The sequence below is a fragment of the Mirounga angustirostris genome, unplaced genomic scaffold (assembly GCF_029215605.1).
Source record: "Mirounga angustirostris isolate CCGP_5_RB_7025 unplaced genomic scaffold, mMirAng1.0.hap1 SCAF_15, whole genome shotgun sequence".
NCBI classification, from domain to species: domain Eukaryota; kingdom Metazoa; phylum Chordata; class Mammalia; order Carnivora; family Phocidae; genus Mirounga; species Mirounga angustirostris.
The window spans coordinates 80,991,402-81,008,265 of NW_026991723.1; the positions used below are offsets into that span (position 1 = coordinate 80,991,402).

The window sequence follows — 16,864 nt, forward strand, 5'->3', positions numbered from 1 at the left end:
CAAATTTCAGTGTCAACAAATAACGTTTTATTGGAATAGAGCCACGCTCATTCATGTCTTCATCTCTCTGGCTGCTTCTGAGCTCCAACGGTAGAGCTGAGAAAATGGAACGGAGACCAAATGGCCTGCAGAACCCCAAGTATTTACCGTCTGGGCCTTTACAGATAAAGCGTGCTGATCCTGATATCTTCTGTCCCAAGCAAATCAGTCGGCTAGGTGGCCCCACTACTTGGCCTTTGCTCTCCGGTCTGTGCACCCTCCATGCTCTCTCTCTCTCTCTCTCCCCCCACCACCTCCCCTTGTCTACCTGCTGGAAAACTAGCCATCCTGAAAGAGCCTTGCAAACCCACCTGTGACCAGTGGGGAGAGCTCCCTCTGCTGACCCCCTGCTTCTGGCTGATGCCCAGGTACGCCTGCCTCTGCACCCTCCCACCCCTATCCTGGTGGGGATCCTCAGGGGCATGGACTGATTCATTTCTGGGTCTCTGGCACTTGACACGGTCTCTGGCTCAAGTCGGCTGAATGGCACGAATTGCTGTCATGGCTTTGTGGGTAAAGTGCTTCCAGGCTTCATGATTTTTCCCCTGACTCACCACAAAACCTGAAAACTAGCCTGGAAGCATGGGGTGGGAGTGGAGGGTGAGGTTCAGGGGGAGTGCTGCGAGCTGAGCTCATGTGGGGGCGTTCTGATGATACAGGGGCTTCTCCTAAGGCACCATCACGCGGGGTGACCATGGCGAGCAAAGTAAGGCCAATCTGGAGTAGCAGCAGGATGGCACAGCATGACTCCATTGAGTGGGGACCTTACTTTGGAGTCAGAGGGAATTGACGGCCTGACAGAGAGTGAGTTCCCCATCCTGGGAGGTAAGCAAGCAGAGTTTGGATCAAGAATGTTATGGAGGAGATTCCTGCCCTCTCAGGGGGCTGCAGTTGGATGAGCCTCCAACCTGGGGCTCTTGGAAGACTGGAGTTCTCTCAGGACGATGACCAGGCACTTTGGTCCCAGGCACAGGGCTGAGATCTGGGGGTTTGGGAAGAGGACGGAGAGCACTATCCTTGCCAGCTGCTGAAGATCCCCCTCACCTCATGCCAGACGTGTCTCAACCCTGTTGCCCACATGCAGGGCGTGCCGACATCGGAGGGCGAGGCAGGCCCTGGGCTGCGGCAGCCGGGATTTCTCGATGGAACCCCATGGTCCATCATGAAATGGATGGTTTCACAGAACCCTGGGGACCATGACCGTCCCCATCCTCTCAGCCCCGGAAATCCCCGAACTCCCGGCATTGACTGAGAGCTCACCTCCTTCCGGGAAAGATCTGAGGCTCTTTGATGAGAATTCGGCCTCAAGTTTGTGCAGCCACGGCCCGTTGTGGGTGAGTCCTGGCCTCGGAGCCTGCGGTGGCCACCAGCGGCAAGTTACCAACCTTCCCCACAGGGCCACGGATGACTCGAATTTCTCACCCGGCCCCAGATTTTTGGGTCCCACTCCGGCCACTTCTTGGCCGTGTGAGGTCGATGAGCATTTCTGGCCCCTGAGTCCTGCTGTCCTCAGGACAGTGGTTAGGATTCTCGGAGAGCACATGGGAGCTCACCAGGGCCCCGTGCACCCCCGGGGCTGCCGTCATTGGAAGGAGCCCAGCCCCTCCTCCCCCGGTGGAGCGGACGACAGGGCCAGCCGGTGACGTGCCCTCATGCCCCACTGGCTGGCTCACGACTTGTCAAAAGTTGCCAACCCTCAATTCTGAGGTCTTTCAATGAGCCACAAAAGCAGAGCCACCCCTCTCCTTAAACCCAGGAGATGGTGAAGGACAGTTGCTCGGGGTGGGGGGGTGCCCAGGAGGGAAAGTAGAACCACCAAAGGCTGGTCTGTCCCATCTCTGAGCCTCCCTTGCCACCCCCACCCAGACACGCCCTAGGAGGCCCCACTGGGTGCTACAGTGGGGGCAAAGGGGGGCCTCCAGCCAGGCCAACACGGCCACAAGTCCCAGCTCTGAGACTTGGTGTAGCCTCTCAGTGTTCCCATCTGTGAAATGGAACTCAGAAAACCTTCCTTGGAAAGTTGATGAGTGGGATGCAGAGAATGCCAGATTCATAGTAGGCGCATCTCCCCCAGGAGAAGACCCTCTGGTCTCCCTGCTGGGGCCCAGCCTTTTAATGAGAAGGGAGGACCAGTCCAGCCAGATACGCATTAAGAGACAGGGAGGCACACAGGAGTCTAGACGTGAGGTGCCCGGGCGCTCAGTGGGAGCTCCCAGATTGTGTGCTTGTAAATCAAGGCAGGAGGCAGTGGGGGGAAAGATAACCATTACAGCGGATGCTTGGTTCTTCCACAAAGATTTTGTCCCACGCATATTTATTGGGGGGTCTGCTTCCCTGGGCACTGTTCCAACTGCTGGGGGTACAGCACGGAGCCTACAAGTAAGCTGGGGCTAACAGACACTACACAAATATATAATATAGTGTCACATGGGATGCTAAGTGCCAGGAAGAAAACTCAAAGGTTGGGGGGCAGGGGTGGATAGAGAGTGATGAGAGGGGCAGGGGTAGGGCATGATATCTTAGAGAGGATGGTCAGGGAGGTGGCGTTTGACCAGAGACCTTATAGTAGGTGGGGTGAGGCTCTGGGGGAATCTCGGTCCAAGCAGAGGAAATGACCAGGCCTCAGGGGGAGAGTGGAAGGGCAATAAGAAAAGCCAGGCTGGGGGCACCTGCGTGGCTCAGTTGGTTAAGCGACTGCCTTCGGCTCAGGTCATGATCTCAGGGTCCTGGGATCGAGCCCCGCATCGGGCTCCCTGCTCGGTGGGAAGCCTGCTTCTCCCTCTCCCACTCCCCCTGCTTGTGTTGCCTCTCTCGCTGTGTCTCTCTCTGTCAATTAAATAAATAAAATTTAAAAAAATCTAAAAAAGGGAAAAAAAAAAAAAAGAAAAGCCAGGCTGGTGGGGCTGTAGAGGAAGGAGAGAGGGAGGGAGGGGCCCAGGAGGAGGGCTGGGAGAGGGCGAGGGGGCAGGAGGGAAGAGAGGGGAGGAAGAGAAGAGGTGAGGAAGGAGGAGTGCTTCCTCTGGCTCCTTTTTAAGTTCTATCTGCATTAACTCACTCTCCAGCCAGCCCTCCCGGGACTGCCCTTACCCTACAGCACAGACAAGGAAACTGAAGCTCTGAGAAATGGAATCACTTGCCCAGGGAAGCCCAGCTGGTAAATAGGGAGCTGGGATTTGGACCAGGCCGGCTTACCTGTCCTCGCCCTAGAAACCCAGCTGGGATGCTCCTGAGTGGACGCTGGCCACATCGGTTTGCGTTCCGGAAAGGGGCAATGCAGCGTCAGCTCAGAGACCCAGGAGGAGCCAGACATTGTGGGCTCCCCACGGGCTCCACTGGGGCTTGAACAGCAGGATTTAGCTAGAAAACCAGAACTCAGGGCCGAGAAGGACTTGAAAGCTCTCGTGGCCCCAAATGTGGGCTGTTCCGTACAGTAGCGTCGCCTGCCCTTACGCCTTGCATCTGCCTGGCGAACTCCTCTTCATCCCTCCCAGTCCCGTTTGGCTGGCCCCTCCTCTGCAAAGGCTTTCCTGATTCTGCTGACCAGATGGCTCCCTGGACGTACACTCTTCCAGCTTCCACATCCCTAGGTTTCAGTTCTCCCTTTAGTCTCTGGCTCCCCGGCTCAGGGCAGCCTAGGGCGCAGCAGGGGCAGAGAGAGTGAGCGGTGCAGATCGCGTATGGTCCCCAGCAGGCGAGGCAATGGACTAGCTGACCACCGCGAGTCCACTGTCGGGTTCCCCTTCCTGCTCCTTCCTGCCCACTTCTCTCTGTGGAGCCACAACTTGGGGCCAGCTGCCATCAGTGACTCTTAGTTCCCTTTCTTTACACAGAGTGACAAGTCGTGTCTGGAACCAGGGGATTCCTGTCGCCGGAGCAGGGCGGCGCAGTGGGCGGGCACGCTGGGCTGTGTCCAGAGCTTTAGCGACCCCCGGCTAGACCCACTGGCCCCCCTGCTCCACCCAGCCCCAGCCTGCAGCCACGGCCTCCTGGACGTCCCCAAGGGTTTGTGTGAATTTCCCACCACACGGCTTGACATCTCCATCCTCAAACCCTCTCCGCCCCCTCCTCCCCCAGCTCCGTAAACCACTCTGAAAGCCTTGCAGTCCTCCTGGACTTGTCCCTTCCTCCACGTCTGATCGGCCAGCAGCACCCAGGGCCCTACAGGTATCCTGAATGTTGCTGCCTTTCTCCATCTACTCTGGCTCTCCTCGGGCCACCTTGCTCACAGCAGCCTTTCATGTCCCTCTCCTGCTTCAGCCTGCAGTGGCTCCCACCCTCCCCCGGCCACAAGGCTCTCCGCGAGGTGGGCTCTGTGCCCTTTCTCTTCTCTGGGACCATCCCTCTGACTGTCCGCCCACGCCCAGCCACACTGGTCGTTCTTCTGTCCCCCCTGCTCACCGAGCTCACTCCCACCTCAGGGCCTTTTCAGTAGCTTTGCCCACTGCTGGTTGCTTTCCCCGAACATGCGGGAATGAGTCAAAGAACCAGATGGGACTTGAATGCCTTTTGTTGCTACTCCAGGAATGTACAAAGGCTGACATTTTTTGACCCCAAAAGTTCACATCTAGGGTTTTACCCTAGGGAGGTCATGAGACAGATGTGCACAGAGAATGTTCGAGAGACCCGTCACAGTATTGTTTCTCATCCTGGATGATTGGCAACAACTTAGGCGTCCATCGGTAGGGCGGTGGCTCAAAGCAGGCGCAGCTATTAAGCGGGAGGAGACAAGTCTGTTTTGCCCTGTTGTGTCACCAAGGGAAGGCCATGCAGACCAGTGCTCAAGACACATTTACTGTAAATGAATCCCCGAGCTCGGAGCTCTGGTTGCACAGAAACATATCTAATTCATAAAAACAGAGAAATGAATTGGGACCGTGTGGGAGATGCCAGGCTAATCCAACTCTGACCTTGACTTGTCAGAAAGAGCTGGCCAGGGAAGGAAGGGCCTGGGGACCCAGCCAGGCCTGGAGCCCAGGTCCCCTCCCCCCCGGAGCCCCACCTCCTGCTCTCAGTGGGCCCTGGGGCACAGCCTAGTGGGGGTGTAGACTGAGCCCGCCCAAGACCCTCAAGTTGAGTCCGTTCTTTCAAAGCCTCAACTTCTTTGACTGTACAATGGGCTCATATTCTCCCCCACCTGCCTTACCCCTCATCTAGGCAGTCAGGATGATCGAAGTTTGGAGAAGATGGAGCATTGGGACCCTTTAATTTTAACCATCACACACGCCTGGCCTGGTCCTGCCCTAAGGCTCAGACCACTGCATGAGGAAGCACTATGAGGAGCCCCATTCTACCAGTGAGACTCCCAAGGGTGCTAGCTTGCGTTGCCCAGTTAGTAAGCGGCAGAGTCTGGATATAAGTCTGAGGGTCTACTTCGGCAACCCCTCACTCTATCTAGAATGTGACCCCAGAACCCCCAAAAGCTTCAGGGCCCCAGAGAGCCGACAGGAGAGCTGGGCCTGAGCTCACTTGTTGGCTGGTGGTCCCCAGGCCTGACCCTTCACTCCTAGATCTCCCCCCGCACGGCAGCTTGCCCCCCACACCCGCTGAGTAGGAGAGCCTGTGAGCTGGACGTCAGCAGCTGGCTGGGTAGGGCTTGGCTTCCCTGTAATTAAGGCAGTGGGAGGTTGGAAGCTGGGAGCCCTGGCAGCTGAGGTTGGAGGGAGGGGTAAAGGGTGACCCCCCCCCCAACACTGGTGTTCTGGGAGCAGCTGGGCAGCACAAGGTGGCCGGGAGGGGCCCGGGTGGGTCTTTACTTCCTGCCACTCCTGGGCCTGGGCCCTCCTGCCAGCCTCCCAGCTTGTCCCCCAGTCCCCCAGCTCCCTCCTCTTGATGTCCTCTGCCTGGGCACCAGAACCACGGCATGTCTCCAAAAAGCTGGTCACAAAGGAGCAGCTTCTAATGTTCTCACAGTGCTGTGGGGCAGGAAGCTCTCTCCTGCTTTGTTTGTTTTATGTATGAGAGCTTTCCCCTGCTTTTAGTGCAGAGCATTACAAAGACTGGCAAGGGGCTGCTAGCGGGAATGCCCAGGCATTCCTTAGAAAGGAGGCCATTCTCTAGACTGCCTTCTGAGGCTGCCTGACGCCAACTTCAAGACTGTCATTCCAGGTCCTCCTCACTCCAGCCCTGACCAACCCATCTCCCTGACCTTCTCCCAGTGACTTCTCATTCTCACTGCATGCTACCTTCCATGCCTCTGCCTGTGCCATTCCCTCTGCCTGGGATGCCCTCACTGTCCCCTGCTCAGCCCATCCAAATCTGCTCTCCTCCCGCTCTCCAGTTCACATGCTTCCTCACCTGGGCAGCCTTCCCTGATTGGGCCAAAATGACGCACTTCTCCCACAAGCCTATGGCCTTGGTCTGTATTCTGGGTTGCACGCAGATTGAATGAATTACTGCATCTTTGTCCTCCCCACTGTCCCCCCTCCCCTCCCCCCGCCCAGCACCAAGGCTGTAACTTCTCTGGGGCCCAGGCCTGCCCTGGAGGCCACCCGCTGCCTTGGACATGTGGCTCCCCCTGTCTAGGCTGTGCTGTCCTCATCTGTAAAACAGGATAGCCAGAGTTTCTGCGAGGGGCCACCGAGCCGTGCACGAGACCATGTGGATAAATGCTCGGAACGGTACCCGGCTCCGGGGCCACTCACTGAGTGGTACCCAGCGTCGCAGCCGCTCCAGGAACCAGAGGCCTTTCAAATGACAACTTGGAATGTGTCAGTCCCACAGACCATCCTCGGGGTCAGGCCTGAGAACATCCCCGAGAGACCCTGCCCGGCCCTCTCCTGCTTCCCTACCTGGCTCCATCTCTCCGCACCACCCCCGCTTCAGCCACTGTTCCCACCACCGGGAACTCATTCGGGGGCGCCGAATGCCCCAGGTACCCCGTCAGCTCCAGGCTCTGGCACAGGTCACTCCGTTTACTTGGCACGCCTTTCCCCCTCACTTGCTCCTTCCCTGACTGATTCCTACTCATCCTTAGGGGCCCGTGTCTCCAGGAAGCCTTCCCGGACCGGGGGAGACATCCCTGCTCTCTGTTTCTGCAGCACTTCTCCCCCACCCCCCCACCGCCTGGCCATGACCTGCTTACCTGTGAGCTCCATGAGCCCAGACACCGCGCCTTGCTCCCCGCTGTTACCCCAGCACCTGGCAGTGTCTGGCGTGGAGTAGATGCTCAGAAAAAAGTTAATGACTAACTGAATGGAGGGATGAGTCAGTTTTGCATCCCCCACACTGCAGGAAATGTCTGTAGAACAGATTTGAGTGGGAGGTTCCAGCAGGGCCCGGGAGAAGCCCCTGGGGTTTGGGTGCTGGGTGGTGAACAGAGCCGAGCCCCCCCTCCCCCAACCCCTCCCACGGGTGGGTCAGCCTGCTCCCCTCCCCCAGCAGACCCTGGGGCCCCAGAGCCAGCTTCCAGATGCTAAGCCCCAGCGCAGCCTTACCTCTTAGCTTTTCCATTTTCACAGCCCCGGCCAGACCCCACAGCCAGCGTTGCCGGCAGCCAGGCCAAGCGTCCCGGCGTCTTCCTATTTTAGACATCTCGCTGCCTCGGTCCCTTCTAATGTTTCCAGCCCGGCTGTGGGGGGAGGAAAAAGAGGTTACTGCTACTTTAAATGTACTGTATGAAGGCGAGGGCTGGAGAGGGGCCTGCTTGCAGGAATACCCAGTCATCTAGTTGGAAAAGCCGCCAGATGGAATACAAAAGGAGAAGCCCAGACGCTCATGGAGACAGCCTTGGTTCATAAATCAGGTGGGGCCAGGGGCTGGGGGCCCATTCGCCATGGAGCCCGATTCCCTCCTGGACCAAGACGACTCCTACGGTAAGAGGGCCCCGGCCCCTGCAAAGTGGCAGAGTTGGGGATCCGGCCTCGCTGCTCGGCAGACTTTTCTCTGCTTGCTGCAGGAATCCGAGTTGATGGGGGGAGGCCGTCAGGAGGCTGGGCACTGTCTGATCCTGGGGCCTGTGGGTGGGCAAGGGGGGGGCCCGGGGAGAGGGGATACAAGGCCGAAGGGTCCCCCCACCCCCTGGGCAGAGCTGGGGGCAGCCCCTCGGACTCTGGACATGAGTAGCGTCAGGGGAGGGAGAGGGAGTTTGGGCTGCCTCTGTTTTGCTGTTGGCCAAGAAGGAAAGGAAGGAAGTTTGCAGCCCCCTTGCCTGTCTGCCTCGCTCCGGTCCCCAAGCCCACCGGGTGCTGTGGGGAATTTAATTAGTGAGATCCTGCAGATAAATACAGGTGGACCAGGCATCAGGAACCACCCTGTAATTAACGCCTGGCTGCAAGCACGGCCCACCTTGCAGGGCCCCGGGGGCGACCACCGGGAGCTGCCCCCGCTGCCCCTGCTGCAGCCTCCCGGCTGGCTGGAAACCCCGGGGAAGATTGTTGGGGGACAGTTGCCAGGACGGAGCTCTTGCTGAGAGCCTGGGACGGGACTTGTAGGACTCGGAATGGCTTGGCTGGGGCAGGTTCTGCAGGCTTGGAGCTCCGGGGGTGCAGGTAACCGAAACCCCCACTGCTCAGCCTGGCCGGGGGCTGCCCATTGGCTGGCACACCAGGGCACCCTGGCTGTCTCTGGGCAACGTGCACGTGAGAAAAGCAGGAGGGCCAGGGTGCCTGAGGGGCTGAGGTGGGGTGGGGGGCAGCAGATTTTAGGGTTCAGCAGGGAGAAGGCCCTGTTGGCCAAAAAGGGGGCAGTTGAGAGGCGGCCTCACTCCAGCTCCTCCTGGGACCACAGTTCCTGCGAAGAAAACTGACTTCTCCCTCTGGACCCCACTCCCACCTTCCCCCCACCCCAGCCAGACCTGGCCTCCATACAGATTCAAGGCCAAATTTCCTTCCTCCTGCAAGAGCTCAGCTCTTTCCAGGGAGAGGGTCCCTTTGCCATGTTCGGAGCTGCAATCCTCCAGGGAGCTTGGCAAGGCCCAACCCATGGACCTGGCACCGTTGGGCAGCCAGGTGGCCAGTGGATGCATGCTGAGTGACCCCCAAGTGCCAAGCTGTGTGTCAGGGGCACGGGTTCAGAAATGAACAGCTCAAGCTGGAGAAATGGTTGTGCTTAGTGAATGGAAGGAGAAAAGAGAGAAAGAGGGAGGGAGGGAGAGACAAAGAGAGGCCCCTGACCTGGAAGAGCTCCCAGCCTCAAATGGGAGACAGACGAGTGATATGAGGCTGGATTGAGTGATGAGTTCCCCAGGGAGGCGGGGGGCAGACAGACAATCTGAGACATGTCCCCGGAAGTGCTCACCTGAAACTTGGTATAGCCATGCCTGAATGCGACTCCAGAGAGGGCACGGACCCTTCTCTGGGGGACCAACCCATGGCCAAACGAGGCTCTAAATCTCCCAGGGCTCCATCTCCCCACCTGGACCCCAGAGCCCTGACCTGCTGTTTCCTGGTTGGCTAACAGCAGCCTCAGGGCAGGGCGAGGCTGGTACCCCAGGAATGGTATGCACCCTAACTGAAGGGTCCCATGCACAGGAGGCACCTTTTCTTCACCTGTTATGGGAGCCTGTTGTTGGTCTTCTGGAAGCTGGTCAGGCGGCTCGGTGCCTAGGAGCCAATAGGAAGAGGCGAAGGGACAGAGGGAGCCTCAGGAAGGGGTCAGGCAGGAATGGAGGAGAGCCCAGGCTCTCCTTGCGAGTGGTCCCAGGTCCAGCCGAGAGGGGCCTGGCTCCAGCATGCCTGGGAGGTCCAGAGCAGAAGGAGCCTCCTGGACCACGCCAGTGAAGGAAAACCGTGGGCTCAGAGGCACGTCCTCTCTATGTTCATTCATTTAACAAAAGCTACTTTCAGGTCCTGTGCTAAGTTTTGGGGTTGGAAAGGCAAGTCAGACCTTGTCTCTGCCTTCATGACATTTCCAGGCTAACCTGGGGGAGAGGAAAGCACTCTGATGGGGGAGGCCAAGGCACTGTGGAACCCCTAACCCTACACGTGGAGTCCAGGAGGCCTTCCTGGAGGAGATAACTCCTCCACTGAAGAAGTTGATGACGCTCTCCTTCACAAAAGCCTTTCTTCACCTGGCGGCTGGGATAGGCCACTCTCCCGATTTTCTCCCACCTATTTCTCAGTCTCTTCTTCTGGCTCCTTCTCTTGGATCCTTCCGTTTTCCTGCTACCCACATGGTCCCTTGACCAAAGTCTGCTGCTTCTGCCTCCCTGCATGATCTGACTCTTTCTCCCTCACCCACCCACTCCATAGGCTCCAGTCCTAGTGATCTGAACTTGCTCACACTCACCAAACCAGTTATCAGCCCAGGGCCTTTGCACATGCTGTTTCCTTTGCGGGGCACACTCTTTCTCTCATTCTTCAGTAAACTAACTCCTCGTCCTCCTCCTGTTCCCAAACTCAAGTAAAAAGTCAGCTCCTCAGGGAAGCCTTCCTGAGACCATGTTCCCTCGGTCCATCAAATGAGATCTCACTCTTAGTTTCTCCTTTCCTTTATAGGGTCTGCTCCTATTTGTACTGGACATTATTGTGTGTGCATGCACCTGTGCTTAAACTCTATATGTCCCCAAGTCTCTAAGCTCTCAGACAGCTGTTATCCCCAGAGTATAGCTCTCTGGCTGGCACAGAGTAAGCATCCAGCACATATTTGTTGAATGAGTGAGTGAACGAATTCCGTCGGCCCAGGCAAAGAGGTGAGGAAGGACATTCCAGGCAGATAGGACAGCAGGTGCAAAGGCTGGAGAAACTTCTGAGGGTTCTCCAACACTTCTAAGGAGGGTAGTGCTTTGGGTCAGGGTTGACAAGCTGAGCTCTTTGGGGAACTTGGGAACTTTAGGGGATACAGGGTTGGGAGAGGCACAGCTGGGAGTGGGGTTCTGGGCACCCCCTCCATGCTTCAAGCCAAGTCAGACTCTTCTGTCTGGTGGATAGCTTGAGCTTTGATTCCATTCACGTGGTGCTCAAGGGCTGAAAGGAGTTTGGCCACATCCCAACCACTGACACAAATGCTCTGGAGGCCCGAGCCATACTGAGGGTGTCTCAGCAGACAGGGCTGAGCGGTGCCCTATCAGGTCGTCCTGAGGTGAGAGACCCTTTGAGCAAGGCCAGTGAGGGCTGACGCGGCTGGGGGAGTGGCAAACACAGCTGCAGGCGTTTCTTCACACAACAAGCAGAAGCAGGAAGGCAAGGAGCAGAAGCCCTTCGTGGGTGGGCCTCAGTTTCCCCGTGTGTAAATCGGGGCAAGGGTCAGCCAAGATCTGACTGACCCTCTCTGGCGTGGGCCCCTCAGCTGCATGGAAAGTCCAGCTCAGAGAAGCACTTCCTTCCCATCTTTCCAATCGCTGAGGAAGAAAACAGGAGGGAGACCTGACCGTGGGCCGACCAGGAAGCAGACCTCACCCCATAGAACATTGTCTCTTCGGGTTCTCACGCAGTCCTGCCCCTCCTCCACTTTGAGATGTGGCCTCCCACCCCTGCCCTGCGGCACGTCTTGGTGCTTCCCCGAAGAGGACAGGTTTGGATTGCCTGGTCGTTAATCTGACTCCCACTTAAGACCTTGAGATCCTTGAGGGCAAGGGCTGTGTCTTGGTTGCTACTGTATTCGCTGTATGAATGAATGAATGAACGAATGAAAAAGTGAATGAGTGAATGGCACCAGCTGGATCCTGCCCTGGACTTGCTCTGTGCCCTCAGGCGTCCTCCCCCTCTCTGGGTTTGTTTCTTTCGCGGCCATTTACGCCCCACACCCCTGAATGTTCCAGCTCTGACCATCTAAGATTCTAAATCCGACTCAGCACTTGGCACCCACTTCCCTCCCTGCGGCCTGAGCCTCATCCTGGTTCCCTTTGCCATCGGTGGCCTGGACCAAGTCCCTGCTCCTCACTCAGCCTTGGCTTCTTTGTCTGACAAATGGGCAGACTCAGCTGTGCCCTGCCCACCTCCCTGGCTGTCTTGAGGCTCCAGAGGAGTGACAAGGTAAAATCTCATGAGACCGGACACATCGGGGGCGGCGGGGAGGCCTGTGATTCCCAGAGGGAGTTGGGCTCAGACAGACAGCGGGGATCAGTGCTCTGGAAGGGGCTGGTTGCTTTGGAAATCTGGGGGGCAGAACAAGCAGCTCAGAAACTTCAGTTTCTTCCTGGTGATGAGGACATCTGCCCCCGCTGGGGGACCCCAGTAGGCGGGCAGGTGGGAGTGATTTTATAAACTTCCCAGTGCTGCAGGTACAACAACCAGTCTTATTTATTGAGTACGTTTTTCGGGTGAGACTCCATGCAAGGTCCTTCATGGACGTTGTCTGCTCGACTCCTCACCACCGCACACCCGGTAGGTTGCCGTTAGTTCCATTTTCCAGATGAGGCAACTGAGGCTCTGGGAAGTTAAGTGATGGCCAAGATCATACAGGGAGGAAGGTGATTTGAACCCAGGTTGCTCCAGAGTCCAGGACCTTGATTTGGGGGCACTGTCTGAGAGCTTTATCACTGCTGCCCGGAGGCCCCTTCATTTGCCCGGGGAGAATCCTGCCTCCTGGGGGGCTTTGTTGGCGCGGCGCTGGGGACGAGGCTGATATGGCAGGAATGGGAACCGAAGGCAATACCAGCTCAGCTGGGAACGGCGAGCAGAAGCGGCTGTGAAGGGACAGGGTCAGTCTAAAGAGAAGGCTATTTTGGGCTAGAAGCTGTCGGGTCTGATGTCACCACTCGCTGGCCCTTCCCGTGAGAGGAGGAACTGAAGATGTCATAAGCGGGTTTGCTTCAGCTGGTGACAGACAGACAAGAACCACAAAACAGCTGTGTGCCTGGCCGTGCGCCTCTCATTCATCATCTGGCTTCCCCTTCCCAGCACCCTGTGGGGTGGGTGTTAGCATTCTCACGTTAGAGATGGGGAAAAGTTCAGAGAGGCTGAGTGACTCACCCAAATCACACAGCTAGTGAATGGCTGCGCTGAGAGTCGTGTAGGTTTGTCCCACCCCAGAGCACATGCTCTGAACTGGTGCCCACTAGGTCCTTCTCTGAGGCCGTGTCTGTGTGGGTGGATCACTGGGGAAGGGCGTTCAGGCCTGGCCTGCCTCTCAGGATGAGAGCCTGGGGGCTCTTCCTCCTGGCTCTGCTACTCAGCTAACCCAACAGGTCCTGGACAAAGACCTGGGCCCTTGGCAAGTTTTCGCTTCCCTGTCTGTGGAACTGGGTAATGATGCCAGGCTGGCCTGCCCGGGCTGGGAAAAGAATGCCAAACCCAGATTCCTTCCATCTTGCCCTGGGGCTCTGTCCTGGGCCCGCGGGCAACCGAAGGAACAGGAGAAGCCACACTCCTACCTGGGGCCCTTTCACAGGTGGACGAACGAGGCCAGCGAGGCAGAGTGGGGACGGCATTTACTGAGCACTTAGTACATGCCTGCTCTGTGATGTGTTCCACACGGAGTCACCGCCTCCTCGCAGAGGAAGAAACATCACCACTGTTCACACGAGACAGTCGAGGCTTAGAAGGGTCCACAGCCACAAGCTCTAGTGGGGGCACTCATAATTCAAACCCAGGACTCCAAGATTCCTGTGCTTTTGTCCACCATTCTGGGCTGTTCCCTGGGTACTCTGGCCCCCAATCCAAAGTCCTACCCATGCTCAGGAAAACCTCGGTCCTGCTGGCCAGCCATGCCTGGGCCTCTGACCCTCCCTAGTTGGGCAGGTGGATGAGGGTGGAGCCCCCCCTTCTTGCCCCATTGCCCCATGGGACTCTGGGAAGAGGCTAAATCAGGAAAAATAGTCAATAAAGAAGAACAATGAGGATGGACGGGAGGGGCTTAAATCATTTATGTACCCAAGCCTGAGCAGCTGGCCGCACAAGAAGGCTAGAAAGTGGGGCCCAGGAAGGGGGACGCGGAGGGCAGTCCTGTGTCTGGAGCTGGGCCAGGCAGAGCCAGGAGAAAGCTCAGGAGAAAGGAGCTGGTGTCCCCCAGGGAGAGAGGATCCTGGTGGGAGGAGGGAGGAGCTCATTCAGAAGCTCCTATTGTTTAGAAAGCAAAGACATTCCTCCCCCCTTCTTGTCCACTGGCTTCTGGTGGGTTCCCTCCTGAGCTGCTCTGGGCATGCACAGCCCAGGCCTAGGCTTCTGTCCTGGCCACTTGGCTCTCTGAGCCTTGACCTCCTCCTCAGAGGGGTGGAGACAGTAATAGCCACTTCCCATGGCTCCCACTCTTGACTGGACCATGCCAATAGATCATTCCTTCTTATATTGTCCTAGATGGCTACTGCCTCCTGCTGGTCCTCCTGCTTGGAGCTGGTGTGGCGTTTCCTTCTGCTGGATGGATATGCCCTGGGCTGCTGATACCAGCCCAGGCCTTCTGAAGCTAGAGCTGTGCCTCCCTCCCAGCTGGGATTTCTCCTAGGAGGTTACTTCCGGAAGCCCAGGGAGGCTGGAGCAAGCAGGAAATGGCCCCAGCTGTGAGGAGGCCAAGGGAGAGGGTCTTGGGTGGGGGTGGAGGGGCTCTGTCCATCCCCCATTACCAATGGGAAGATGGGGGCACCAAGAGAGGAGGAACCAGGAACCATTCAGGGTCCATTCTCCCTCCTAAGTAGATCCTGAGATGTACCCTAGCTCCAACTACCAGCCCCCACCCCAGGCCAGGCACCTCCTTAGACTCCTAGAGGGCTGCCTCACCCCCTCTGGGTCTCCCCAGCTCAACAAACGCATCCTTAATGTGCAGCCAAGGGGACCACTCACAGGCATCTTAAAGTCCCACAGGGCACCCACTCACTGCAGCAGGATAAAGTGAACTCCTTCACACGGCCTCCAGACAGTCCACCATCTGACCCCAGGATGGGGTTTGCCTTTGTCTCCAGCCACACCTCTTCTTTCTCGCCACCCCCATCTCTATGAATTAATCTCTGCGGTCTCAACTCAGGTGTCATCTCCTCCGGGAAGCCTTCCCTGACTACCTTGTTTGAGCTCATGGGCACCCTGAGCTTCCTGCTATCCTGCCACACACGGATGAGTGCAATCCATTTGCTTTCCTGCTTTTCTCCACCTCTGGGCTGTGAGCTGTTTCAGGAGCCAGACTGCAAACTTGGAGGCTGAGGCGGATGGGGTGGAGAAAGAGGTCAGGACGACTTGGCCTGTGGCCTGTGTGGCAGGAATGTTGGCGTCCACACCGAGTGGGGGACATGAGTGGAAGAGCAGCTTCTGAGTGGGAGTGATGTCCTGGGCTTGCTGTGTCTGAAAAGCCTGTGGGGCTATCCGGGGGTTTTCTATAGAAGAGTCTGTGATGGTCCTTCCTGATGTGACCTCTGGAGAGGCCCCAGCTCCAGGGTGGAGGAGCAGCTGGGCTCTTCCCAGCTGTGTAAGTACCACTCCTATTCCTAGGCTTTTTGAAACCTTACTCAACTGCCCAGCCAAGGTCCTGCCACCTCCCACAGGAAGCCAGCCCTGATCAGCCTGGCCGAAGCTGCTCGGTTTTCTCCTTGACTACCCTCTGGCCATTACCTCATCTAGTCCTAAGGCATCCCACGAGCTATGCCTTGAAAGTCTTCACGGTGGGGTCACATCCCTCTGTCTCTTGTAGCCTCCACATTGTCCTGCACAGGGAACCGCCCCCCCCCCCCCCGAAAAGAAGCCACGTGGCCCTCCCCGGACAGAGTTGGTTCCCAGCAGTCTCAGCCAGTGGGATTCTAGGGAAAACCAAACAGAAGCCTAGCGAGGCTTTGGGTCCGACTGACGCAGGCGAGCCGAGGAGGGAGGGGTGCATTTCTGTCCAATCCCGAAGCGTGTGCCGGATGGCTGGATCCTCAGAAGCCCGGGCCCTGAGGCCCTCCAGCCAGTGACCTACATCCCAGCATGCCTGTGTGTGTGTGTGTGTGTGTGTGCACGCACACATGAATGCACGCGGAGGGCGTGAGCACGTGTGAGTAGGACAGAATGCCTGCGAGGGGGTCTCTGTCTTGGCTGGCTGTGGGGGTCCCACATGCCCAACCCAAGCTCCCACTGACTCTGCACCAGAACGAGTGGGTCTGTGCTCCAGAAAAGCCAGCTCAAGCTTGCACAGTTCCTGAAATGGCAGCTGGGGGTGCTTGTTGCCCTGGCCCCCACCCCCACCTCTGCCCTGGACTTTTTTTCCCTTGACCCAAATCTCAGACAAAGGGCCTCACTTGCCATTGCTGATGATGGAGTGGAGGGTGGCTGCTAGTAGCATGGGGGGAGGGGAGACGAGGCTGACCCAGAAGGTACCAGAGAGGTCGGGAGGGTGGGGGCTGGGCGGGCTCTGGCCTCCGGACCTGAAGCTGAAGCAGGGGAGGGGCTGCATTCAGGGCCTCACTCAGGAGCCCTCTGGGGGCTGGCCCAGGTCTGTCCCTGCTTTCCCTCCAGGTGTCCTCACAGAGTTGGCTGGTGGGGGGGAGGGGGATAGAGGTGAGGCCTGTCTTTGACCGAATGGCCGTGCCAACTCCATGGCCCAGAAGCCAGGGTGCTTGGGAAGGTGTCCGCTCGGAGAACCTTTAGTCTTTCCTCTCACCAGCTCCATGGTGGGTGAGGAGGGGCGCCGTTCTCCTTCTTCTGGGGCTCTTTCCCCAGTCTGGGCCTCCCATAGCTTGGAGAGGTTAGACAGGGCCCCCCCTAAGTCTTTCTTTCTCTCTCTCTTGCTGTATCTCTGTTTCTCTTTGTCTCTTGTCTCTGTCTCTTACTGTTTCTTTCTGTCTCTCTGCCTCCTAGTGATTCTAAGGGGCAACCACTGGAATTGGAGGGTGATGGAGCCTGGGGGCTCATGTTTATTCTGTCTTTGCTCTTTCTATCACTGAAGTTGACACACAATGTTATATTGGTTTCAGGTGTACAACGTAGTGATTCAACAATTACAGACATTGCAAAATGCTCACCATGAGAAGTGTACTTACCATCTGTCACTG

General features: G+C 57.5%; 1 protein-coding gene across 1 annotated transcript in view; it reads left to right on the forward strand.

Moving 5' to 3' along the window:
• The first annotated feature begins 7,714 nt into the window (after positions 1-7,714).
• DAB2IP (DAB2 interacting protein) overlaps positions 7,715-16,864 on the forward strand; it is a 187,918-nt gene continuing 178,768 nt past the window's right edge. Inside the window, exon 1 of the mRNA XM_054509399.2 lies at positions 7,715-7,850. Coding sequence (XP_054365374.1) covers positions 7,811-7,850 — 40 coding nt within the window. The 5' untranslated portion in view covers positions 7,715-7,810. The remainder of the gene's footprint in view (positions 7,851-16,864) is intronic.